This window comes from Nelumbo nucifera, chromosome 1 (assembly GCF_055504915.1).
Source record: "Nelumbo nucifera cultivar China Antique chromosome 1, China Antique-T2T, whole genome shotgun sequence".
NCBI lineage: Eukaryota > Viridiplantae > Streptophyta > Magnoliopsida > Proteales > Nelumbonaceae > Nelumbo > Nelumbo nucifera.
Genome location: NC_142649.1, coordinates 170,896,465 through 170,922,917, shown reverse-complemented (window position 1 = coordinate 170,922,917; position 26,453 = coordinate 170,896,465). Strand labels below are relative to the sequence as shown.

Below are 26,453 nucleotides of genomic sequence, written 5' to 3'. Positions count from 1 at the left end.
TTGCCCAACCTTCCTGTAGGGTTCGGCCATCCATATGATGGATCTCTCATTCCTTCAATATTCGAAGTCTACTGGGAAACTACTGGGATTTATTACGTGTCACTTCGGTTCCTGGGCCCCGAACTCGATTAGCAGCCAAGGTGAGTTGTTACTGAAGTGACTTTACGCCGAGCTCCGCATAGCGCTGAATAGGCTTTTCTTGATGAGTTGTCATCCTACGTGCAGCGTCCACGTGACTTTTATTTACCAGGTCGTGCCGAATTACTCCTCATCAGAAAGGAAGGGAAATATAAGGAAACCTTTACAAACCTTGCATAAGTTTCCCTATGTTTCCATACCTTTTCCTTCAAATCAAACATAGCCTAAAGTTCTATCTCAAGGAAAGGGGATGGATTCAACATCTTTAACCTACATGGTTAATGATGATGACTAATTTGGCATGACCTAGTAAATAAAAGTCACGTGGACGTGATCTGCACGTAGGATGACAACTCAGCAAGAAGAGCCTAGTCAGTGCTATGTGGAGCTTGATGTAAAGTCACTTCGGCATAAAGTTACTTCGGCAACAACTCACCTCGGCATAATGCCACCTCGGCTGCTAATCGAGTTCGGGGCCCAGAAACCGAAGTGACACGTAATAAATCCCAGTAGCTTCCTAACAGACTTCGGATATTGCGGGATCATACTACATAATGGCAAGCCTTATCTTCTCCTTGTCCAAATCGGGCGGCGATAATGAAGTTCATTGACTGATATGTTACTCCCCAACTAAAGCGGGAACGGATCTCACCCATTTAGGTCGTAGATCTCGGAATTGTTCCAAGAAACCCGCAATAACTCGGCTATAAAGGCATTAACCCCTCCATGGTCCAGGTACGCACGATTACTTGCATCCAAGCTCTCTAGCACTCAGATTCTAGCTCACAATCACAATATAGTACTAACTTAAGCATCGGAGCGACCTCGTCAGGTTAACCGCCCCGGGTGCTCTAATCCTCTATTTTGCAGCTTGGTCCAACTCGCTACATGACTAAGGTCTAGATCATCCTCCAGATAGGAGCTTCTAGATTGCACACCATCAAGTAATGCTTAATTCTTATTCATTTGAGTGGGCATGCGAATAAATAGTAGATTTTTTTTTTTTAAGTGTAGAATAGTAGATTTTTTCTTTATTTTTAGTTATTGAGCTTCAAACTTTTCTTTTTATATAGCTTATATTATGAGAAACACATAAACCAATTGATGGTGACTCAGTTGATACCTTGTCTAGATAGTTGTGGGTTGGGGCAATAAGTTAATTCTCATTGTGTAGCCCTATAAAGCCAAAAAACGTGCTTAGCATGAGGTAATAACCAAGTTAAAAAAAACAATTTCAAAATGGAACAGAATAAAAAACTTGCATTAAGTTCTTTCTTACTACATGTTGTTATTGAACTAGAACAATCAATTAAACAAATCTACATTAAATTTAATTAATAAAAACAAAGGAAACACCTGAACGTAGGGAAAGGAGCAAAATAGAGGGAAAAAACTGATAATCCAAGAAAAGGAGTAATGATTTGTTTAGATTGGTTTTTTCCCATGTAGTGGTGGGTAAATTTGGGTTTTTAGACATTAATTTGAATATAAGCTAATGTTTATATTTAGGTTGACCCTTAACCTAACCCAACTCATCTAATTTACATAGAAAACCAAAAGGAATTAAAAGATATTTAAAAGAAAAATAAAGGTTTAATGAAAAAAATGTTATAAATATTGACTGTTAAGGTGAGAAAGAGACTCTGGTAAGAATACCCTCACCTCCCTTCTTTGTGGATCCAGTTCTCAAAGAATCATTTGGTTCGAAGGAAAATGTAAGGAAACTTAGTTTGTAAAAATTTCTCTGTCTTTTTCTTCCTTTCTCTACTTTTTCCTTCAACCAAATACAGCATTAATGTCGAGCCCACGGGGCTTGACAACGCCATAACGGCGAATTGCGAGGAAACGGGCCAGAGACATCGCTGTCGGGTCGGGCTTGATGCTACCCAACGTTTTGCATATCTAGGCACCTGATCGTGGACACGTGGCATCGCAAATCGAGAAGATGTGGGGCCATTCCTTACCGTAGTTACTAGGCCCAACTGAAATACTTCTATGTGACGAGTCAATGTGACGGTGACCTCTATGTGGAAGAAATCGAACCTAGAGAAGAGAGGCAGTTGTGTGCGTGGATGTCAGTGAGCGTGATACAAATCATACAATTTCACGCAACTGTTAGCTGCCCTCACCCAACTCAGTTCTTCCCTTCCGTCGTTGGGATCGCCACTTTGTTTTCTTTTTCCTTTTTCTTCCTCCCACGAGGGCCACGACCATTCTCATTGGATCACTGGTCCCTGTTTCTGCAATTTCTACAACTCGATCTAATGTTTCTTTGATCCCAGATCTGCAATTCGAACTTTGGTTTGTAGACAGCAGGAACCCTGCTATGTTCTTCGGACAGAGGATCAATCGGATGTTGTTCTGCTGGACGGGACTCAGTTGCTTAGGGTTTTTCTTGAATCTAGGGTATTGGATTTGATTGAACTTGGCTCTGTGCTGTTCTTGGCGGGGGGGGATTTGAAGTCTGAATTATGCTGGCGAATCATTTTCAGAACGGCATCGAGACAGCGAAGCTCGTCTGGTCTCGATTACCGAACTCGGAAGATGCTGAAGAACAGGATGGAGTGGTCTCGAGGCTGAGTGATGCCAGCAACGTTGAGAGTCTCGATTATGAAGTCATCGAGAATTACGCATATAGGGAAGAACAGGTTGCTTTCTCGAGTTTCTATGAGGGTTTGTTGGAAGGAGACTGTTCTGAATTTTGTGTTAATTTTTCCTGATTTCGCTTTGTATTTTGAAACAGGCTCAGAGGGGAAGGCTATACGTTGGATATCATGTTGCAGTGAAATGGTTCTTTGCATTACTCATCGGCATCGGTAAGAGGATCGGGATTTCTCAATTGCCGTTTTGTTATTGTTGTTGTTATTATTAGCTGTTACCTCGTTCTTTCTTGAATTTGAATTGCACTAAGAACTTTAAACTCGCAAATTTTAACATGATAATATAGATCAACATTTCAATGAGATATTGTTACCTTCAATTGTGCGAGAAAAGGCCAAAGGTTAAGACCTTACTCAGACTACTGTCTATTACTCTCAAGACCTCAGATGGCTGGGACCAACATTGGGTAGTGGCCATTTTGCCCTTTTTTATTGTTACTTTGATTTGGTGGATGTGGTTGTTCATGCTGCTGAGAAGATTACCTAGTCTAACGTTAAGTTCAAGAATTGAATTGTGCTTCTGATGGGAATGTCCTGGTTGGCTTGTTATAGTACAATGCTAAAGCATAGTATTTACAAATTACAACTATTGGTTTGGATGGGACATGGAAACATTGGCATCTGCAACCAATTTTCTAGCTAACAGGGTGGTTAGTTGGGTTACCAATTATGGAGTGGGACACATCTCAAGTTTTTATATCTTGGGATGAAAAGCAGGAAAGCCACAAAACTTGTTAGAACACATTAGATTGGTATAGAGCAGAGTTCAGCTATTTCTTTTAGATAATAAATAATTTATTTCTACTGCAATTCATTCAAATTTTGAAGGAGAATTAAAAGGAAAATAATAACCCGAATTCAGACAAGCTGTGGCATATTTTTATGAAAAGCATGTATGGATTGAAACCTAATGGGTGGGATGCCAGCTTGAATTCTATATCTTCTTTAGTATCTACTTAGAAAGCTATATCCAATCTTCATCTCTCTTCCTTCAACATATAAATCTCTGGCTCCAAGATCAAGTTTTGGGAAGATTCGTGATGGATTGCTTTTGGAATCCCTTGGGGGGCGGGGGGGTTGTCTTGACCCTAATTCTATGGACACTAGGTTTATTCTCCACTTCTAACCAAGGTTCAAAATATCAATACAGCTCAATACGCCGGTAGGAGTGTATCGGGGGATCACTCCCCTATTATTTTTAGTTTTTTAAAACCTGGTTTAGAGGGGTTGGTTTAAGGCCTGTCTATTCCTTGAACCCCGAAACACCCCCTATAGGGGTGTATTGGGAAGCCCTCCATACGGCCTGGTACGTATCGAAATTTCGAACATTACTTCTAACCAAACACCCTTTCCTTCTTTACTGTTTGGTGGGACCCACACCTCTAAAGGTGAGGGCTTTTTCTGGGCTGATCATGGGCTGGACCGGACCAGGCTTAGCACCAATGATAAGGGCTTTAATCTAGGCCTGGGCTTGGGCCGGCCCGCACCCCGGGTCTAGATTGCAAGCCCAAGCTCAATCCTACATGGGCCTAGGTCAGGCATACTGGCTTTATGGGCTTAACGAGTAAAGACTTTGAGCCCATGATATCAAATAATAAAATTTAAATTTAATAATATGTAAATGTAATACATACAAAAAAATTACACAAGCCAAAGTTAAATTGGGTTTGGCTAGGCTTTAGGCCTATGGCACAAAAAACAATGCATGAGCCTTATTTAATTGTTAGAGTTGAATTGGCTTGGGTTACCTATCCTTTTATAGAGGAAGGCAAGGCCTTCATTCTCATTCTTGAGCAATGTGGGACTTGGAACAACACTATATATATAGGCCGGGTCGGGCCTAGGCCAGGCTTGAAGTATTAGGCCCAAGCCTGGCCCGAAAATTTGCAGGCTGGGCCAAGAATGATCAGCCCTAGCTTTTTGTTGGGAAGTTGCACACATGAGAATCAACATCTCGAGAATCTGCAAAAGAGAAGGCAATTCTTGTTTTTCTCCCCACATGTGCTTTCTTTGTAGAGTAAGCTGTGAAACTACCACATACTAATCTTTTGCTTATTCGTGTCTACAATTTGGGAGCTATTTTTTCCTCTTTTTGGGTGCAGGTGGGCTACTTTAGTGGATATACAATGTTTGTCCCCAATAGTGCCTTCTCATCAAAGAAGAAAAGGGGAAGATTTCTGAATTTATAAATTTATTATCATTCATCAAAAAAAAAGGGGAAGATTTTATTGAGATATACAAGAGAAGAAACATTGTGAATGATTGATTTAGGAGTGGAATGTAACATTCTTCAGAGAGATAAGTCAAATAGAGGAGGCTTTAATTGAGAGAGTAGCCATTAGGGTGGCCCTATTGGGTAAAATTATTAGAGGTTTTCCATCACTTTCTATTGATGATAAGGTATTAGCATGTAGTAGCACAATTATCAATAAAAAGAACAATTGGTAATATATTGGTACCTCCGAAAGGTAGCATTGTCAAATTAAATACCAATGGATGTTGTTTGGGAAACCTAGGAGCTTTAGGTATCGGAGGAGTGTTTAAAGACCACATTGGGAATGTAATTGCTTTGTTCTCGAGTCCCATTTCCTATGGAGATTCCAGAAGTGAGTGCGGAACTGTTAGCTGTTTTACATGGGCTTAGATTTAGAAAGCCTCTAAATTTCATGAACATTGAGGTCAAAGGAGACTCTAAGATTGTGATGGGTTGGCTTACTCATAATAGCATAGTTCTTTGGTTCCATAGGCAAACAATAAGAGAAATAACAAAATTATCAAGAAAACTAGGGTAACATTTGAATGGACACTTAAATCAGCCAATAGTAATGGCTGATACCCTTGTAGACAAGGAGTAAATAGGAGACAACTATTTGGGGGAGCAACTTTCCAAGGGGAAAGAGGTGCAATTTGACATTTGCAGTAAGAATTTGTAAGGGTGGGTTGCAATGGCTAGATTATATGGGGTGCAATTTGACAAGCTCCATTCCCTTTGGAGCTTGTAATCTGTTATGGGAGCTATTGTACTATATGCTTGCTGGTTTCTAATAAAATTTATCCTAGCTTTCAAAAAAAATATCGGTGCTTGGTAAGTTCAAATTATAGTTTGGATTGTGTCAGAAGTCAAAGTGGTGCTTTGGAGCTCAGGGAAGAAGGTAGAAGATGAAGATGACGTGGACGTTTGGTAACCATGTGGAAAGAGTTGGGTGGATCGTCAGAAGAGTAGTAGTGACGCCAAAAATTTGGAAACTGAAAAGTTGACGGAGGAGTTAAGAATGGGCAAGTTTCCTTTAAAGGCAACTCTTTCAAATTGTTTGAACTTACCAGATGGCCCACAAAGCATCTTATGAGGAGGTATTAAAATCGATACTGAACCAGGGTGGGCCAGTCTGAACCATGTGATTCTTTAAAAGATCATGTTCATGCTTTCTTAAAGTCGTTGAGGGATGATAATTATAGTCTATTGACCCCCTGACACACTCAAGCCCTCCATCGGCTTGTGGTGCGAAGCCAAGTCAAAATGGAAGTTGTCCTTTTCTCCCTAGACCCCATGGAAGAAAATGTAGGCAGAAAACTCAACCACCCCTGATAGGCCTAATCCTCAATACAACAGAGAACAAGACTCCGACTCTGAGGATGAGACAGGCTGGGAGGATTTAAGGGGCATAGAAGAAGAGGAAGTGAATAAGCTGTCTAGCATTGGAAGTGTGAATTCAACAAAGGGTTGTAGGATTGTGGAGCTAGGACATTTTGGAACAAAGCTCCTCTTTGAAGAATACTTTGGAACGGAAGTCCTAGATCCTCAAGAGATGAGAGAAGAAGTCATTGCAAACAGTGGGGTCTCCTTGAAAGAATCACAAGGAGAAGAGATGGTAGGAACAGTTCCAACACAAGAACAAGTTTACTGTGATTGCAGACAATAGGTCTAGAACAAACCGAGCTTAGGAACACTTGAGGAACATACCCCTTTAGCAGTACAAGATGTTGCAGAAAAGGAAATGGACCAATTTGAGCTTGCCTTTGGGAAGGATAGTGATACATTGGTTCAGGGTCTTCCCCCGATTCTCCCCTCTTCGTATCTTCCTGCCTGTGTTTCTTCTTCTTTCCTTGGTAATGGTACTGGTGCTTTTCTTCTTTCTACTTGTCTTGCAGATCTAGCTGTTGGAACAATGACCTTAGTGCTCTAGAAAAGGAGGGAGATGATGCGTTGGAAATATAAGAAAAAGAAATTATGGACCTAATCTTAGAGCATTTGGAAAAGTTAGTTGAGGTGGAGGAGAAGAATGGGGAAGAGGTGGCATTACGGGGAACTCCTTCGAAGGTGACAAGTAGGGATGCAAACGGATCAGATCGGATTCGAATAAGGGAATATTCAAATCCAATCCAACACTATTCATGTTGGATCTGATATGATCCGAAGATCCGGTCGGATCTGATAGGACTCGATCTGAATTCAAATCCTATTGGATCTTCGGATCTGATTTGATCCGACTTGTTTTCTTTAAAATTTAATTAATTATTAAAAGAAAAATAAAATATACCAATTTAAATAAAGAAAAAACAAAAAAAATACAAGTATTTTTAAATTATTTTCGTCGTATATATACATGTTTTTTATAAAAAAATAAATAATGTAACAAATTTATAAAAATACAATATAAATAATATATTTATAAATAAATAAATAACATATATATGTATTATATATTTATACTTATAAATATATAACACACTGGATCGGGGGGGGGGGGGATCCGAATCCGATGTCTAATTGGATCATAGGATCCGATCTGATCCAAAGATCCGACTAGGGGTGATCCGAATTTGACCATATAGGATCGGATCTCGGATTGGATCATGATCCAATCCATTTGCACCCCTAGTGACAGGGAGAGAAAAGAAAGGCTATTCAGAGAGAGAGGTAGAAGAAACACTTAATCATCAAAATAAAAAGAAGGGGAAAAATTGAGGAATTCTAATAAAATCCCCACCAAGTTAAAAGTTTACATGAGAAAGGAAGGGGGAGAAGAGAAAAAAAGAAAGAGGAAGATGATTGGATTAGAGAGATTAGCTAGTGGAGTGGCCTATGACGGGGGGAGAACCAAAAGAGGGAGAAAACAAGAGTTTAGAACTTGGAAGTATTGGGAGAAAAAGAATAGGGATCTGTTAACAAGTAATAATGGAGATCTTGTGTTGGAATGTAAGGGGTTAGGGAGCTCAAAAAAGAGGAGGTTGATCAGAAATGTGGTAAGAAAAGAGAAACCAGATGTTTTAATGTTGCAAGAAACAAAGCTCTTAGAATTGGATAGAAAATGGATAAGAAGTATTTGGAGAAGTAGAGGTTTGAGCTGGTTTGTTGCCCCCTCTTTGGGGGCTTCAAGGAGGGGGCAACAGAGGTTTGTGGGTTCTATCAAATGTATATGGCCCTGGAGGAATTAATTGGACAGTTTTCAGTTTCAATAAGAGCAAAAAGCTTGAGTGGTGGAAAGGAATGGGTTCTAGCAGATGTGTATGGCCCTAACTCATTTAGAGATAAGGATCTATTGTGGGAAGAATTAGATGCAATCAGAGATTTGTGGGAGGGACCATGGTGCCTGGGGGGAGATTTTAATGTCATAAGATTCACAAATGAGACAAACAACCCAAGTCAGACCATAACTCAAAGCATAAGGAAGTTCAATACCTTGATAGACTCTTTAGAGCTGAAGGAACCTCCCTTGTTAAATTATTCCTTCACTTGGTCAAATCTCCAAGAATCTCAAATTTGCTCCAAATTGGACAGATTCCTCTTCTCAGTAGATTGGGATGACTTGTGGGGTTGCTTGGCTCTAAAGGCATTACCTAGAATAACCTTTGATCACTATCCTTTCTGCCTAGACCAAGAGACCCGACTTGGAGGCCCCACACCTTTTAGATTTGAAAACATGTGGCTAGAAATCCCAAAAAATTTGTTGAACAAATAAAAGTGTGGTGGGAGGAAGGAGGAATCAATGTTAGGAGTAAAGGAGTTTATTTTATGAAGAAATTGAAGAGATTGAAAGAAAGGATTAAAGAGTGGAATAAAGAAGAGTTCAATAGATTGGAGGAGCTGAAAGAAAGAAAGAATCTTTGAAAGGATAGGGGAGTTAGATTAAAAGGAGGCTAGAAAGGAATGTAGTCTGGAGGATCAATCAGAGAGGTGGAACCTAAAAGTAGAGCTAGAAGGGATCCTAAGAAAGGAAGAAATCTCTTGGAGACAAAAATTAAGATGCAAATGGCTCTTGGAAGGAGATGGTAATACAACATTTTTTCACTCTCTGGAAAATGGAAGAAGAAAAAAAATCTAATTACCAACATTGAGAGGTAGGGTGATAGACAAGGAGGAGGAAATTGTTAAGTGTCTTGTGGATCATTTTAAATCAAGTTTTTCCATTGTAGGGGGTAGTTACCTAAACATGGAAGGTTTGGATTGAATCAGAGTGCCTGAAACCCAAGTTGCCCTTCTTGAAATGAATTTTATGGTGGAGGAGGTCCATGAGGCAATTTTTTCACTGGAGAGATCTAAAGCCCTAGGTCTTGATGGGTTTTCCATAGCTTTTTATCAAGATTCCTGCAAGATCTTAGAAGATGACTTGATGGAGGTGTTTTTTGAGTTCCACCACATAGGAAAAATTTCACTGGGTGCGAATGCTACTTTCTTTGCCCTAGTGCCTAAAAAGAAAAGAAGCAAGAACACCAAAGGACTTAGGCCCATAAGTCTTATTGGCAATCTTTATAAAATCATTGCTAAAGTCTTAGCAGGAAGGCTGAAGTCTATGCTGCCCTTAGTAATCTCCCAAAACCAAGGAGCCTTTGCAGAGGGGAGACAAATAATAGACCAGATCCTAGTTGCAAATGAGTGTGTGTCTGAAAAGAAAAAACATGGTAGGAGGTTGTTCCTTCTAGCTCTCTTGGAAAAGTTTGGCTTGTGTGAGAGGTGGAGAAAATGGATTAAAGGATGTATTAGTTCAGTACACTTCTCGGTTCTAGTAGATGGAGTAGCTAAGAATTTCTTCCCAGCAAAAAGAGGCTTAAGGCGGGGAGATCCCATTTCCCCTTTCCTGTTTACCTTTGTGTCTGAAGTGCTAAGGAAACTGATTGTTAAGGCTGATCTAAGTAGTTTGCTTAGAGGTTGGAGAGTTGGTAGAAATGAGATTGTTGTCATCCACCTACAATTTGCAGATGATATAATCATCTTTTGTGAGGACTGCAATGAAGAGAGTGTGAGAAATTTAAAACTTCTAGTTGATGGTTTCCAGAGGGTATCTATGTTGAAAGTGAATTGGGGAATGAGTTGTGTGGCAGGAATCAGTATGGGAGAACAAGATATTCAGGTGATGGCAGAAATACTAGGTTGTGAGATTAGGAGTTGGCCACTAGAGTATCTTGGTATGCCTTTGGGGGGTAACCCTAGGTCAGAAAGTTTCTGGACACCGGTAGTAGAAAGGTTCACAAAAAAGATAGTGTTATGGAAGAGGAGTTACATATCCATGGGAGGAAGAATTACTCTGCTTAGATCCACCCTAGCCAGCCTGCCTATCTACTTCCTTTCCACCTTTAGAATACTGGTCAAGATTGCAAAGAATTTTGAAAAAATCATGAGAGATTTCCTATGGGAACCAGGTGATGAAAGAAGAGACCACCTTATCAAATGGGAATAGGTTTGCAAACCTAAGGCTATGTTTGGTTTGAAGGAAAATGTAGGGAAAGGAAGGGAAAGGTAGGGAAACCTATACAAGATTTGTGAAGGTTTCCCTACCTTTCTCTACTTTTTCCTTCAAACCAAACATAGCCTAAAGGTTTGGGAGGAGTTGGTATTGGGAATATAACAAAGAGGAATACAACTCTACTAGGAAAATGACTTTGGAGATTTCCTATAAAAAGGGATAGATTGTGGCACAAGGTCATTGGCAGCATTCATGGTTTGGCAGAAAATGACTGTGATGCAAACTTGGCACCTCATGCTTCTTCAATATCCCCTTGGAAAGCAATAATAGAGATATTACCAACTTTTCTCAACTTCACTCGGTTTGATGTGGGCAATGGGGAGAGAGTTTTATTCTGGGTGGATCTTTGGATTGGGGATCTGCTACTTAAACTATACTTTCGCTTACACTTTTCTTTATCCAACTACAAGGCCGAACCTGTCTCAAAATTTGGCCTGTTTTCAGAACTTGGTATAAATTGGAATTTTGGTTTTAGGAGGGGTTTGAGAGATAATGAATGTGATTCACCATTCTCTTGCTATTTATGTTGGAAAATGTATTTTTGGACCCTAACTCAACAGATGGAAGACTTTGGTTCCCCTCACCTAATGGCCTTTTTTTGTTGTGCCTCTTTTAACCTTCTTGTCTTGTTAGAACCCCTGGGGGAAAATTCCCGGTAAAGGAAATCTGGTGCAAACCTATCCCTCCTAAAGTACAAGCTTTGTGTTGGGAAGTGCTCTTTGGGAAGATAAACACCTGTGACTTGCTACAGAAAAGAAGGCCAAATAAGTGCTTCTCTCCTCATGTGTGTATCCTTTGTAAGGAAAGTGGCGAGAGCCTTCCTCATTTACTGTTCACCTGCCCTCTTGTGTCTTGCATTTGGAAATGTCTGTTCTCTTTTTAGTTTTAGATGGGAACTGTAGAGAAAATGATTGACCAGCTTGTGGTCCCACTCCTTATGTTTCCTCTGTTTATGGTGCTGTTAGAATGTTTTTTTTTTCAGTTGTTTCTAGTGAGGGGTATTCCTGTCATTGTACCTCTTTTATTATAAGCCTAATATAAATAGCATTTGGAGCGGCAGACTAAAGAAGACTGAACCCCTTTTTCTCTTCTCTTCTTTCTTCCTCCTCTCTTCTTCCTTTCTCTTTTCTCTTTTCTTCATCTCTGTTTTCTTCTTCTTTTCTGATTACTAAACAGGTCTGAATCTCATTGGTTTCAGACAACTTGGTATCAGAGCAGGCCTAAGACTGATTAGGGCTCTCATGTAGGTGTAGTCCAGCCGACTACATGAGAGCAGTTATAGGGCTGGAAGTTTCAGCTTAATTCGCCTGGTTCTTAGAGGTCATTGGTGATTAAAGAAGGTGCCCAAGGTCCAGAAAACTTGGAGAGCTGTTCGGTGACCAGGAAAAATCAGAGAAAACAGGTTGGTTTCTGATTTAGGGCTTAAATCAGAGATTGGGAGTGGCGCTCAGTATTTTCTGATTTGTTTCATTACTTTTTGGATAGATAGATGTCTGAATTTTTTTTTGGAATCCTCTGGGAGGTCCGACTGTTATCTTGGACTGTTTTTAGGATTTCTTTGTGGACTGTACTTCTGGGCTGTGTTGTTTGACAGTGTTGGTCATTTCAGCCGCCCACCTTGTGTTCGTAGAAAGGCCTCCGAATATTTTTTTATTATTTTGGGTGCTGTTGGACAGTACTTGAAATATTTTTTGTTGGAAAAGGAGTTGGACAGTGCTGTGCTTTCCATTCGGTGAATATCTATTGTTCATTACAACATGGAAATGGCTGGAAATGAGAACAAACCATATGGAGAAGGACTTGTAGGAGCTGGAAATTCTATTGACAGCAGTTCATTTCAGATTACTATGGTCAAGTTTAATGGAACAAACTATTTGGAATGGGCTCAATCAGCCGTGATGGCTATTGGAGGAAGGGGAAAGCTAAGAAACCAGTATAGGAGGACCCTTCCCTTGCTAAATGGGTCCAAGAAAATTATTTGGTTATGACTTGGCTATGTAATTCCATGCAGCCTCATATCAGTAGAAACTATCTTTGGGCAAAGACAACTAAGGAGATTTGGGACAATATGAAAGAAACCTATTCTCAGCCCCTTAATGTTGCTAGAGCCTATGAACTGAAAATTGAGGTGAATAATCTTAAACAGGGGGGAAACTTGTGTCAGTTTATTTCTCCACCTTGAAATCATTGTGGTATGAGATTGATCCTCTTGAGACTATTGAGGGGTAGAGTGATAAAGATGCTGCCACATACAGGAAATTAGTTGAGAAAAATAGTGTTTGAATTCTTGGATGGGCTAAATTCTGATTATGACATTGTAAGATAGCAGCTTCTCACTAGGGATAATGTCTCTTTATCTCAAGCCTACTCTCTGGTACATATTGAGGAAAGTAGAAGAAAAGTTATGTTACAAATTCCATCTATGGAATAAGCTTTAGTAGCCATAAAATCGTAGATTGGAGGTGATAAGGAGAGGGAAGTAAAGAAGGATGGAAAGAGGGATGTGTTTTGTGACTACTGTAAGAAGCCAAAACATACTAAGGACACTTGTTGGAAGCTTCATCTTCAACCAATTCTAGAAAGACTCAGGAATAGGAAAGAAAATGCAAATGCAGCTGTAACCACAAGAGCTTCATCCACAACTGTAATCACGGGAGCTTCATCCACACCCAACACTAGATCCAATTATCTTGATGCATTGGCTGCTGTTAGGGTTGCTTTATCTCAGCTGGAGAGTGAAGTTGGCATCTTAGGACAGACTCTTTCAACTCCTCCCACTTCTGCTTTTGCTTAATCAGGTACAAGGGCCATTGCCTATCATGCTTCAATCCCAGGTAACACTAGTCATTTTTGGATTGTAGATTTAGGAGAATTTGATCATATGACTAGCTTGTCTTCTTTATTTCACACTTATTGCTTATCCTCTGGCAGAGACAAAGTGTCCATTGCTGATGGTTCTCTTGTCCCTATTTTGGGCAAGGGAGACATCAGTGTCTCTGATGCTATTTCCTTATCCTTTGTTTTGCATGTTCCTAAACTAAGTACTAATTTACTTTCAGTTAGTAGTATCGCTAAACACCAGAATTGTTCAGTGACCTTTTTCCCTGATCATTGTGTTTTTCGGGATTTGGCAATGAGGAAGGTGATTGGGATTGGTCGTGAGACGAATGTGATCTACTTGCTTGAACATCCACCTGGGAAGAGTAAAGAACCTGGGAGGTCTTGTGTCACAGTCTATGAGTCAAATTATGCTTTAGCATAATCGATTGGGTCATCTTTCTTCTAGGTCTTTAAAGAGTCTTTTTCCTACTTTGTTTGAGTCAGTCTAAGTGTCCATTTTGAAGTGTGAGTGTTGTGAGTAGACCTGTTCATGGGCCAGGTAGCCCGATGGCCCGGCCCGGCCCGGCCCGACCCGCACCCCGGCCGGGCTTGGTCATATAATTAGGCCCGCGGCCTGACCTCGGGCTTAACACAGTAAGCCCGACTGTGTTTCGGGCCGGGCTCGGGATTTGTCAAAAAAGCCCGACCCGAACCCGGCCCGGCCCGACTCAGTATTATATATTTTATAAAATATATAATATGTATTTTATATATTATATAAAATATATAAATAATATAATATTTATTAAAATATATATTTATAATTTAATATATATATTTTATTCTTTTCTTTATAATTTCAATCTATCTCTCTCTCTATTCAGCTGCTTCAACATTAATAATAATAATAGTATAGGCTAAATTTCGGGCCCGGGCCCAGGCTCGGGCTTCGGGCTTTTTATGAGGGCCGGGCTCGGGCCCAAGTTGTAGGCCCGATGGTCGGGCCGGGCTCGGGCTCGGGCCTTAAAAAAATTTGTTAATACATAGTAAAAGCCCGGCCCGGCCCATGAACAGGTCTAGCTGTGAGTTGGCAAAGCATTATAGATCAACTTATTCACTAAGTAATAAAAGAAGTTCTTTTCCTTTTGAAATTGTGCATGTCGATGTTTGGGGGCCCTATCATATTCCTTCTATGGGTGGGTGCAAATACTTTCTATTGTTTGTTGATGACTACTCTTGGTTTTCATGGGTTTACCTCATGCGATCTCGGGATGAGGTTCCCACTTTGACCCGTGTTTTTCATTAAATGATCCCGACTCATTTTGGGATTAAAATAAAAAATCTCAGATCTGATAATGTCAAAGAAGATTTTGCAAAACCCTTGTCTTCTTATCTCCTTGAACATGAAGTTATTCATCAGAGCACTTCTCTGCATGCACCTCAGCAGAATGGGGTAGCTGAGAGGAAAAATAGGCACATCCTTGAAGTTGCAAGAAGCATCATGCTGAATTCTAATGTTCCTATACGTTTCTGGGGGGATGCCATTCTTATTGCTGTTTATCTCATTAACAGGATTCCTTCACGAGTCTTGGACATAAACCTCCGTTTAACTTGTTGTATCCTGATAAGGAGTAGTTTTCTATTCTTTCCAAAACTTTTGGTTGCACATGTTTTGTCCAAATTCTTGGGCCTACCCGTTTAAAATTTGACCCTAAGGCTGCCAAATGTATCTTCCTTGGGTATGCACACAATCAAAAGGGGTATTACTATTATAACCCTGTCTCGAGAACCGGATTTGTATCTGTGGATGTCACCTTCTTTGAAGATGCCCCCTATTACCCTAGAGTTCCACCTCAGGGGGGAGAGTGGTGAGCAGGGTACTTTTGCTCAAGATGTTCCTTTACCTATTCCTGTGAGTGGAGGGGAGTGTAACAAGGGGAGTTGTCAAAAGTGTAAATAATTAAGGGTGTTTCATAGAAGATGGTGGAGGCAAGTTGGTTCCAATAATGATCAATCCAGGCTAGTTCATGTCTCTTCTGCGGCACCAGATTCAGGTATAGTCTCCTCCTTACCTACTCCTACTACTGGTGACATACCCACTTCCATTACTGAGCCTCAACCATCCTCAGATGACCTTGATCTTCTAATTGCAACACGTAAGGGGAAGCGTCGATGTACCTCATCCACTGCCCATTGTATCTTTCATTTCCTTTCTTATGACCACCTTTCATCATCATATAAGTCTTATTTTGCCTCCATTGCTGTCCTTCCTATTCCTAGAACAGTGCAAGAAGTCCTTGTTGTCCCTGAGTGGAAGGAAGCAATGAAGGTTGAGATGGATGCCCTTCTGAAAAATGATACTTGGGAACTAGTTGATCAACCAAGAGGGAAGAAACATGTTGGGTGTAGTTAGATATTCATAGTGAAGTATAATGCCGATGGTACAATTGAAAGATATAAAGCTAGTCTGGTTGCTAAGGGATACACTCAAACTTATGGTATTGATTACTTGGAAACCTTTGCACCAGTTGCAAAAATGAACACCATCAGGGTTTTGTTGTCTCTTGCTGCTAACTTCTCTTGGCCATTGTTTTAGATGGATGTTAAGAATGCATTTGTAAATGGTGACTTGCAGGAGGAGGTGTATATGGAGTTGCCTCCTAGTTTTTATGATGCAGAGATTGGTAAGAAAGTTTTTAAGTTGAAGAAAGCTTTGTATGGTTTAAAACAATCTCCAAGGGCATGGTTTGATAGATCTAGACTTGCTTTGGAAAGATTTGGCTATGTTCAAGCCCAATCTGTCCATACTCTTTTCATTAAGAAGAAAGGATCTGCTTTGACTCTCCTAGCTGTGTATGTCGATGACATTGTTGTAACAGGAAGTGATATTGATGAAATTGATTCTCTTAAGCAACTGTTTAATCAAGAATTTGAAGTAAAGGATTTGGGTGAGTTGAGGTATTTCCTTGGGATTGAAGTGGCAAGGTCTAAGCATGGCAGTTTTATTTCCTAGAGGAAGTATGTTCTTGATCTTTTGGAAGAAACAAGAAAATTGGGAGCTAAGCTTGCAGACACACCCATTGAGCAAAATCACAAAATAAATGTAGAGGATGGTGAGCCTCTTGAAGATAAAGGTATTTGTCAACGGCTTATAGGAAGACTTCTCTACCTATGTCTGACTTGCCTTGACATTTCTTATGTTGTCAGTGTTAGTCAGTACATGCACTCTCCAAAGACCTCACACTTTGTTGTTAAGAGGATTTTAGCCTACTTGAAAAGGTGTCCAGGCCAAGGAATACTTAATGAGAAAGAAATCAAGAGGTTCAGGCCTACTTGAGCCTACTTGAAAAGGTGTCCAGGCTCCAATTGATATGGAGACCTCTTTTTTCCCAGTAGGGGTGGATTCGAGCCGAGCCGAGCTGAATAGTACCAGGCTCAAGCTCGGCTTGAGACTATTCTACAAGGCTCGAGCTCGGCTCGGCTCGTTTTATATTTTATAAAAATAAAAATTATATATAATTTTTTTTATTTAAAAAATTAAGAATTATAATAATTAATAATTATAATATTTTTATTATATATATTATTTTCTATAATTTTATTATATATATATATATATATTCGAGCCGGCTTGCGAGCCTGACGAGCCGAACTCTAGTAGGCTTGAGCTCAGCTCGTTTAATAATCGAGCCACTGAATTGGGCTCGAGCTCGAGCAACTCGTGAAAAGCTCGGCTCGTTGCCACTCCAATTTCCCATAATGGAAGTGTAAACAGAGACTGGTATGTCTGGGTTTAACTCATTGGATAGCTTCTGGGGAATCTAGTAGCAAAGTTAAACTATAAATTAACTTGTTAAGAAAGAATGATTTTGTATTCAGTTCTCTTAGAATGATTTGCTGGAAACTAATTTTTTTGGTCCCTTTTCCCATTTAGATGGATAATTTTTCAAATTTATTATTTTTCTAAAGAATAACTTTATTAAAATGAGAACTGAAAAGGTAAATTCTTTGGCAGAGAGCAGGAGTCTGGCTTCGACTGACTTATTGCTTCTACCTATCACTTGTAGAAGTTCTTGAATTTTTTCTTCTGCAAGTTTAAGTAAAGGAAGAGAGCATGAGTTCCTGCATCCACTTCCTATCTTTGGTAGATCCACAGAGTTCTTCCTTTATTTTCTGTGTATTTCTTTTTATTTTGGGAGAGGTGATTCAGTCTGGGGGGAACTTGAGTTGAAAATATGAAGAATAGTTACTTTCCATGCTTCTATGTTCTAAGTATGTTATTAGATTTTCAAAGAGTGTTCTGCTTTCTTGTTATTTATGGAAGGCAAGGCAATATTTTAGAATGAAAAGTTACTGGATATGAGGCTGTCATGAAGCCATTAAACTGTGCTTAAGATTTGTTCACTGATGGAAAAGCCAAAAATTTCAAATGTTTTGGTTGTTGTATTCAAAATTTGCACTTCCTTTCTGCTACCATACTGGATTTTAGCTGGTTATTAAAACATATGTGAAACCTGCTCTTGGTTACTTTCAGGCACTGGATCAGCTGCTGTTTTTATTAATCTTGCTGTTGAAAACTTTGCTGGGTGGAAGTTTGCAGTAACGTTTTCTATAATACAAAGTTCATACTTTGCTGGATTTGTGGTGTACATATTAATCAATTTGGCTTTAGTCTTTTCTTCTGTATTTATTGTCACACAATTTGCACCAGCAGCAGCAGGATCGGGTATTCCTGAAATTAAGGGTTATTTGAACGGTAAGCTGTACTTTTTGATCAGGCATATTTAAAAATTATTATTATATTTTGAAAGAATAGTGATTGTCATATAAATGTGCAGGAATTGATACACATGGTATCCTTCTTTTCAGAACCTTGATTGGAAAGGTCTGGTTGTTATTTCCATCTTTCTGCTCTATTGTATTGAAAGATTTATCATTTCTTGGCATCAGTTTTTTTTCCTCTTTTGTTTTACAGATATTTGGAAGCATTGGTTCAGTGGGAGGAGGGCTTGCCCTTGGCAAAGAAGGCCCTCTTGTTCACACTGGCGCTTGCATTGCTTCTCTTCTTGGACAAGTAAGGATATGCTGTTCTAAAGTTCAACTGTATTCTAGCACTGATCAGACATTTTTGTCTTTAATACAAAGTTATCTTTCTTAAAAAAAAACTCATTTCATGATTTCTCATTTTAACAATAGCTCTTGTGTCAAAGTTCTTGTTGTCGTTTTTGAAAAAGGTAAAGTATTGTATTGATAAAGCTATGCAAAAGGAAATACACATCAGACCATGTACAATGAGTACCTATAGATTGGAAATATACAAAAAATAAGATTCAACCATAAAAAGGTCCAGCTTGCAAAAAAAGAGATTAGCTGGACACCCTGAAATATTCTTTATACAGCCAACCAAGAACAAGCAGGCCTATAAGGTTTCTTTTGATTTCCCCAAATCAGTGAATTTGTTGTAAAAAACCTGATGAAATATTCTTTATACAGCCAACCAAGAACAAGCAGGCCTATAAGGTTTCTTTTGATTTCCCCAAATCAGTGAATTTGTTGTAAAAAACCTGATGACATCTTTCCTTCCAAATTGACCAGATGATGGCAGCCATAAAAGTATTCCATAATATTTTGCCCCTCCTGTTCAGTCTTTTAACTGTCCAACCTTGCAGAAGCTGCAATATTGATTCCGGATCCGGAAAACAGAAATGAAAGCCAAAGCAGGAAATTGCCATTGCCCATCGCTGGTATGAATATTTGCAGTGGAGGAAGAGATGATTTGAGGACTCTACAACTTCATGACATAAAGAGCAGAGAGTACAGGAAAGGGGCAAATCTCTCATCATCAACCTGTCTGTAGTTAGGCATCTCCCATGGGTGGCTGTCCAAAGAAGGAAGCTATTTTCAGTGGAATGTGGGAGCACCAAATTTTGGCCCAAGAAAAAGCATTTTCCTTAATGAGAGAGAGGCTACCATAGAATGAATGGACTGAAAACTCATATGATCTTCCCCAAGACCACAATCTTTCATCATTCACCTGGGTATTAGGCCTTATTCCCTGAATGAGACTTGACATATCAGCCAATAGACTGACTTCCCAGTCATTAAGATTTCTTCTGAAGGTGGGGTCCCATATTACATTATCATTCACTTGATCAAAACAATCCTCAATTGAAGCCTCTTTATCTTGGGCTATATCAGAGGGAAGGGAATCTTTCTCTCAATGGAAAATCTCCACACCAGTTGTCCTACCAGAATCTGATCTGATTTCCTTTGCCAACCATGTAACCTTTTAGGAAATCAGGGAGAACTTTTTGAATGTTGTTCCAGACTGCACATCCTATTTGGGAGAATTTAGGCCCCGAATCCCATCTATGGTTTGTGAGCCCATATTTTGCTGCCTTAATTCTTCTCTGCATGCTTCCCTGCTCCTGGTTGAACATCCAACACATTTTCCAAGAAGAAAAATGTTAAATTTTCTGATGCCAATGCCCCCAAATTTTCTGGGTTGGAATACAGTTTCCAGTTCACTAAATGAAACTTAAAAAACTGTTTCTCCATCCAGCTCATAGGAATGTTCTCCTTTTCTTCTCTAACTTCTTTAGTAGATTGGGGGACAAAAAACTTTTAATCAAAGTGAGATTGCCACCCTTTGATAAATATTTGATTTCCGCATAGCCAGCTTCTTGTCAAACCTTTCAGTGACTGCATCCCAAATTCTCTTGGAGTTGCTTTTTGCTCCATGAAGTAAGCTGAGATAGGTGGTGGGTAACTTCCCAGTTTTACAACCCAAAATATCAGTCAACTGTTCAGCTATGTCATCTTCCCCTGTCAGCATCTATCCACTCCTTGATAGATTAATTTTGAGGCCTGAAATTGCCTCAGACCACCTTAATAATGGTCTAGATAAACCAGTTGGTTAGCTGAAGTATCACAGAAGAAAATGGTATCATCTGCAAATTGAAGAAGGGGATTTGCTCCATATTAACACTAGCTTTAAAACCTTGAATGTATCCTTCAACTGCCCTATTTGTGAGTTTACTCAAGGCCTTGAAGAGAAATGGAGACAGTGTCCTTTCTTAGACCCCTTAAGCTCTTAAACTTCCCACAAGATACTCTATTATAAAGGATGGAAAAGGTGGGTGTGGTAACAGTAACACATTCCTTGATCCAGTTCCTCCATTTGGATATAAAATTCATTCTAGCCAGCTTGTAATCAAGGAAGCTCCAACTGACATGATCAAAGGCATAGGTCAGCCTTGAGTTATCCCATTTCTACCTTTTTCGTTGAATCGAGCAACTCATTAGCAATGGGGATCCCATCTAATATTTTCCTCCCCTCCACAAAAGCCACTTGAGAGGAAGATATAATCTGACCCATCATTTTTTTTTTTTTTTTCAATCTTGTAGTCAACACCTTGCAATGGTGTTGTAGGGAACTACCCAATAAGCTGATAGGTCTGAAGTCTTTAAGTTGACAAGAACCTCCCTTCTTAGTAATCAAGATGATGAAGGTTGAATTGAGACATCTTTCAAGAGCAGCATTGGTATGGAATTCTTCAAAGACCATCAGATCTTGCTTTAGGAAATGACGACCCAATTCATAAATTTTCATTGTAAAGTCATCTGGGCTTGGAACTTTATCCCCTTCCACTTGAAAGACAGCTTCCCTAACTTCCTCTTCTGTACAAGTTTTTTTCCCAGATTTGCTGCATCCTCATCTTGTAATCTGTTTATGCCCGGCCCATCCAACCTCACCTTTCTTTTCCACTGCTTCTTGTAAAGGTTTATATAATAAGCCACAATAACTCCTTTGATCTTTCCTTCGTCCTCTAGCACCTCTTCATTTTCTTCCAGCAAGTTTATACTATTTACTTACCTCCGCATGTTCCCATTTTATGAAAGAAGTCAGTATTGTTGTCTCCTTTTAGCCAAAGGTTTCTTGATCTTGCCTCAATTTCACTTCCTCTTGAACCGAAAGTCTGTCAAAGTTCATCTTGGCTTCTACTCTCTTATTCCTGCCTTCTTCACTCAAGGGACCTCTTTCTTCCTCATTGTCAAGATATAAAATCTGCTGCAAGTATTCAGCTTTTTTGATCTCCACCCCCTTAAAGATTTTCCTGCTCTCTGTCTTAATTTTTTGTTTCAATCCTTTGAGTTTCAAGTGAAAGATGTGACTTGCAGTAGGGGTGCAACTGTGCAAGTTTGGTACCACATTTGAAGAATTTACACTGTTCCGGGCCTAGGCTTTTGATCCAGGCCCTTTGAAATTTTAACAACTTCCTAACCTGAGAAGTGATAGACAGCATGAAAGTAAAGGTAGCCCTTTGGTAAAGACCTTGGGTTCCTTTTAAAGCTTCTCAGTCACTGACATTTTAAGAGCTTGGGCAGAAGTAGCACAGTCCTCGAGAGCAAAAGATAGATTAAGATTGGAGTGGAAACCCACACAAGGTAACAAAGCTAATTTGAATTTTGATGGGAGCTCCCTTGGAAACCCGGGCATGGCAGGTATAGGAGTGGTAATCAGAAACTCTGAGAAGATGATATTGGCTATGTGCTTATGTTTTCAAGATCAATTGGTTTGGGGAACTCTTTGAAGGCTGAACCACTGGTTCTGCTGCAAGGTTTCCATTTAGCAAAAAATTGGGTCTCAGAATGGTTGAAGTGGAATAGGATTCAAAAGTAGTCATATCATAGAAGTATTGAACTGTGAAATTCTTCTTTATGCTTCATGTCCCTCTCCTATTACTTATCATGCATATATGATCCCAATATTTTGAAATATGGAGTTCATCCAAATAATCTGATGCATATATTTTCATACAAGGAAGTTATATTGTTGCTCTCTTTTGCTTATACATTTACTTGCACTTGCCTTTCTGGTTAATGTTATATACATTTACACAATCTGTTCTACAATCTTATGTTTACCTTTTAAGCTGTAAACTAACTCAGGGTGGAACTACAAAGTATCATCTGAATTCAAGGTGGTTGCAAGTATTTAAAAGTGATCGAGATCGTCGAGATCTTGTAAGTAATATATTCTGTATTAGATTTTATTTGAAATGTTCTAGCTTTTTTAGTATATGGAGATATTGTCCTTCCCCTTGTTGCTACTTCCCAAATGCTCTGGTTCACAGGTTTTGTAAACATATAATGTACATGGGGTTAGGTAGCTGGACTAGATCAATTTATCTGTAAATATCATTCTTTATATAATTCAGTAAAGATGATTAGTTAACAATAAAAAATTGGTATATTTTATTTCTCAGGAGTGGCTCTAGACATGTCCAGCATTGCCTTGTCTCATACTTTGATAACCTGAAATGCTATTATATAAATTGTGCTCATTTTCTCTAGTTTTTCATGTTTTGAAAGGTTACCTGTGGATGTGCGGCTGGAGTTGCTGCTGCATTTAGAGCTCCAGTTGGTGGTGTATTGTTTGCCTTAGAAGAGGTCACATCTTGGTACAGGGTTTTTTGTCTCTTGATTATATGCATATATCATTTTACATATACATGCATATACAAAGCTTTTTAATGTTCTGTTTTTGCTTTTTTTGATGAATGTGTTTTGTTTTTGTTTTTTACTTATGTTTTATTTAATTTTATGTTGAAGGTGGAGGAGTCAACTTATGTGGCGTGTATTTTTCACATCTGCTGTTGTGGCTGTTGTGGTGCGTTCTGCAATGGGCTGGTGTAAGAGTGGGAAGTGTGGGCATTTTGGTTCAGGTGGCTTTATAATTTGGGACATATCAGGGTTAGACTCTCTGTCTTGGGAAATGTCTACATCCGGCCTTTCCTTTATATATCTTTTCTGATTAGCAATGTTCTTTTATTAGTGGTCAAGATGACTATTCGTTTGAGGAATTATTGCCAATGGCTGTCATTGGAGTCATAGGAGGTCTTCTTGGTAGGTGTTTTTTGGACTTAGTTTTTTTATCACAGTTTACATGTGGATATCCACCTATTATTTGTTGATTATCCATTGATATCCTTTCAGGAGCCTTATTTAATCAGCTAACTCTTTACATAACTTACTGGCGCCGTAAATATTTACACAAAATGGGGAACAGAGTCAAGGTAGGCCATCATGAAGCAACTCATATTTTTTCTTTGGGATTAGACCTGTATTTGCAATGCCATCCATCTGTCATACTTTTATTCTATTATTTCTCTCTCACCATTGCAGATTATTGAAATATGTCTAATCTCTTTGATAACCTCATCCATCTCCTTTGGATTGCCACTTCTAAGAAAATGCAGTCCATGCCCGGAATCAGAAGCTAATTCTTCTATAGAATGCCCTCGCCCACCGGGAATGTATGGAAATTATGTAAATGTAAGCTCCTACCTAGGGCATTACTTTTTCCTTATGGATTATCTGATGACTAAGTATAGGCTTGGTGTTCCTCATTTGTTCATATAATGTGCCACTTCATCTCTATTCAGTATCTACCTATGTTATTTGTGCAAAAGATTAAATCTTGCATCTAATGATTCTGCAAAATTCTTGTATATAATCATGGAAGCATGCCTGGAAATGATGCATTTCAGAACTGCTAGTGGAAATTTTCTTGCAAGTTTTAAGTCCGAATGATTGTATCAGATATCAACTATGTTCTTAATGTGGACATTTTCATGCCTGGTATATAGGATGAGGAATTGATGCTATTAGATCTTGTTAAATTTGGAAGGGCTGTTCCATACTTTAACATACACAAGATATTTACAATGTGCTGAAATATTGTTTTTTGTTTTCAAGTGTTAGTCTGTTTTTGTTTTCATTATTATGGGTCTTATATTTTCATTGTTATAAGACTTATTATAGGAATACATGACCAGGGGTATTCAGGTCTTTTTCATTATAATATAAATACTGGAGAGAGGTTGTATAATTTTATTCTCATGTTTATTTTTTTCTTGTCTCAAAATTTCTTTCTTTTCTCTCATCCTTCTCTAATCTATCACACTAAATTTCTATATTTCTGAATTGATCAATCAAGTCTGTATATCTGCTGTAATAATGTTACTAAATTTGCTTGTATTGTACCTTAAGTTCAGTCATAATATTTCTTTTTTTTAATGCTATCTTCAGTTTTACTGTAAAAAGGAGAACGAGTACAATGATCTGGCAACCATTTTTTTCAATACTCAGGTACAGCTTTTATCTCAACTATTATACTTGTCTTTCTCTTTTTCCTCCTTTTGTGGTTTCTGCTCATTTGATAAAAGTATCTATTCATCACTGCAGGATGATGCGATACGGAATTTATTTAGTGCAAAAACATTTCATGAGTATAGTGCACAAAGTCTTCTAACATTTTTGGTAATGCGTTTCTTGACTTTGTTCTAGGTTCATCTTTTGCAAGAAAATCATCCACTTTTTGTTACATTTTTTTTTTCAAATTGATCATGATTCCTGAAATTAAAAGTTCATTGTATACTGTCGGCTATACGAGAAAATTGTATATATGCATAACATGGTTAACTAAATCTACCAATCAAAAAATCATGGTTAGCTACATCTGTGAAAAATTGTGATGCCACACTCTTCTCAGTTCTATAAATGTGAAAAAAAAGTATTTTAAGAAAGTAAAAATACAGTAACCTGCTAGACATTTCTGCAATGTATCTATCTCTGTTTCGAATTGTTTTCTTCCCAGAACCAAGAAAATCATTAAAACATTGATAAATCACCTGTTGCATTGGACTCTCTTCCAAGCCTTTTCTCTGGGTTTTTTTGTCCTTGTCTTATTTGGTGCCTTTCAGCATCTGTCCACTAGCCTCCTTGCTCCGACCGGATCCATTAACCTTCTTCATAATGGAGGGATCAACAATCTCTCATTTATTTAATTTTTTATCAGTAACGCATGGTTGTTTTATTGATAGTATGAGAAATCTATTACTATATAGAATGTGAACTTCCTAGTTCACTTCTTTACAATAGAGCCAGCCCATTGCTGTTCTCCCCACAGTTCCAGTTAGATCAAAGGTATACAAAACTCAGGAAAAAACAATTAATCCACCATTTATATAAAGGAACTCCAGCTGACATAGAATAACTAGTAAATTTGTGGGCTTGTCTATGATATCTTTGTCCAATTTATTGCCTTTAATCATTCTGAGAAGAGGTTGGTTTGTGGTGGTCATTACTGTAAAAAACATGGTAAAGATTTTATTTCTTAGTTATATATTTTATATTATCATAGTCCTCTAAATCAAGGTTTAAAATGTCGATGTCGATGGAAATGTCGCTTACCAAAATATAGGACATATGTCGGAAATGTCGAGGGGAAATATTGTAAAAATTAGAGACATTGTGGAAATATTATGAAATATGTGGAAATATGCAAAGATATTTTGTAAAATGATAAAAGAAGCATTAATACATATTTCTAGACTATTATCTTATTCCCAACCATTATATAATGCTAAGAAACTAAGATCAGTAACAAATTAGTAAATGATGATTTACTGATTTATTATGCATTTTGATGTTTTTACAAGGTTATCTGATATTTTCTTTTCTTATTTTTAGTTCTGATTTATTATAAATTCTAATATGTTTATTTCACACTAGTAAATAGAAATACATTTATTCTGATTTTTTAAATATTAAAGTTATAATTCATTATGTTTTATTATAAATTTAATAAACTGATTCTCCTTTTTGTAGTATTAAGATTATGATAAATTCTGATTTCTTATAAAACTTAATGAATTTATTATGATTTTTAATACTAAATTTATAATAAATTATGATTTAGTATAAAATTTATTCTGATTTTTTATATTAATGTAGAATATGGTTTATTATAAAATTTAATAAACATTTTCTGATTTTAATAAATATTTTAAAAAATACTAACTAGTTAATATTTTATTACTTGAAAAATATTTTATGTTTTATATTATAAAGTAATTAATTTATTCTTTTGTTTTTATATATTGTTAATTCTTTTTATAAATATTTTATTTGAAATATTAAATAGAAATATTAATGGAATAATATATATTAATATACTGTATTATATTAATATAATATACTAATATATTATATTTTTAATGTACATTAGTTGACATCCTGTCAACAT

The 26,453-nt window shown here is 38.0% G+C and overlaps 1 protein-coding gene across 4 annotated transcripts in view; it reads left to right on the top strand.

Annotated features, from left to right (window-relative positions):
• Nucleotides 1-2,135: 2,135 nt before the first annotated feature.
• CLC-D (chloride channel D) overlaps nt 2,136-26,453 on the top strand; it is a 42,146-nt gene continuing 17,828 nt past the window's right edge. For all 4 annotated transcript variants that reach the window (XM_088895227.1, XM_010257687.3, XM_010257688.3 and 1 more), the window contains exons 1-13: nt 2,136-2,786; nt 2,882-2,954; nt 17,895-18,116; nt 18,199-18,245; nt 18,336-18,434; nt 22,313-22,387; nt 22,736-22,824; nt 22,976-23,116; nt 23,199-23,269; nt 23,360-23,439; nt 23,549-23,698; nt 24,455-24,514; nt 24,611-24,685. In XM_088895227.1, coding sequence (XP_088751353.1) covers nt 2,610-2,786; nt 2,882-2,954; nt 17,895-18,116; nt 18,199-18,245; nt 18,336-18,434; nt 22,313-22,387; nt 22,736-22,824; nt 22,976-23,116; nt 23,199-23,269; nt 23,360-23,439; nt 23,549-23,698; nt 24,455-24,514; nt 24,611-24,685 — 1,359 coding nt within the window. In that variant the 5' untranslated portion in view covers nt 2,136-2,609. The remainder of the gene's footprint in view (nt 2,787-2,881; nt 2,955-17,894; nt 18,117-18,198; nt 18,246-18,335; nt 18,435-22,312; nt 22,388-22,735; nt 22,825-22,975; nt 23,117-23,198; nt 23,270-23,359; nt 23,440-23,548; nt 23,699-24,454; nt 24,515-24,610; nt 24,686-26,453) is intronic.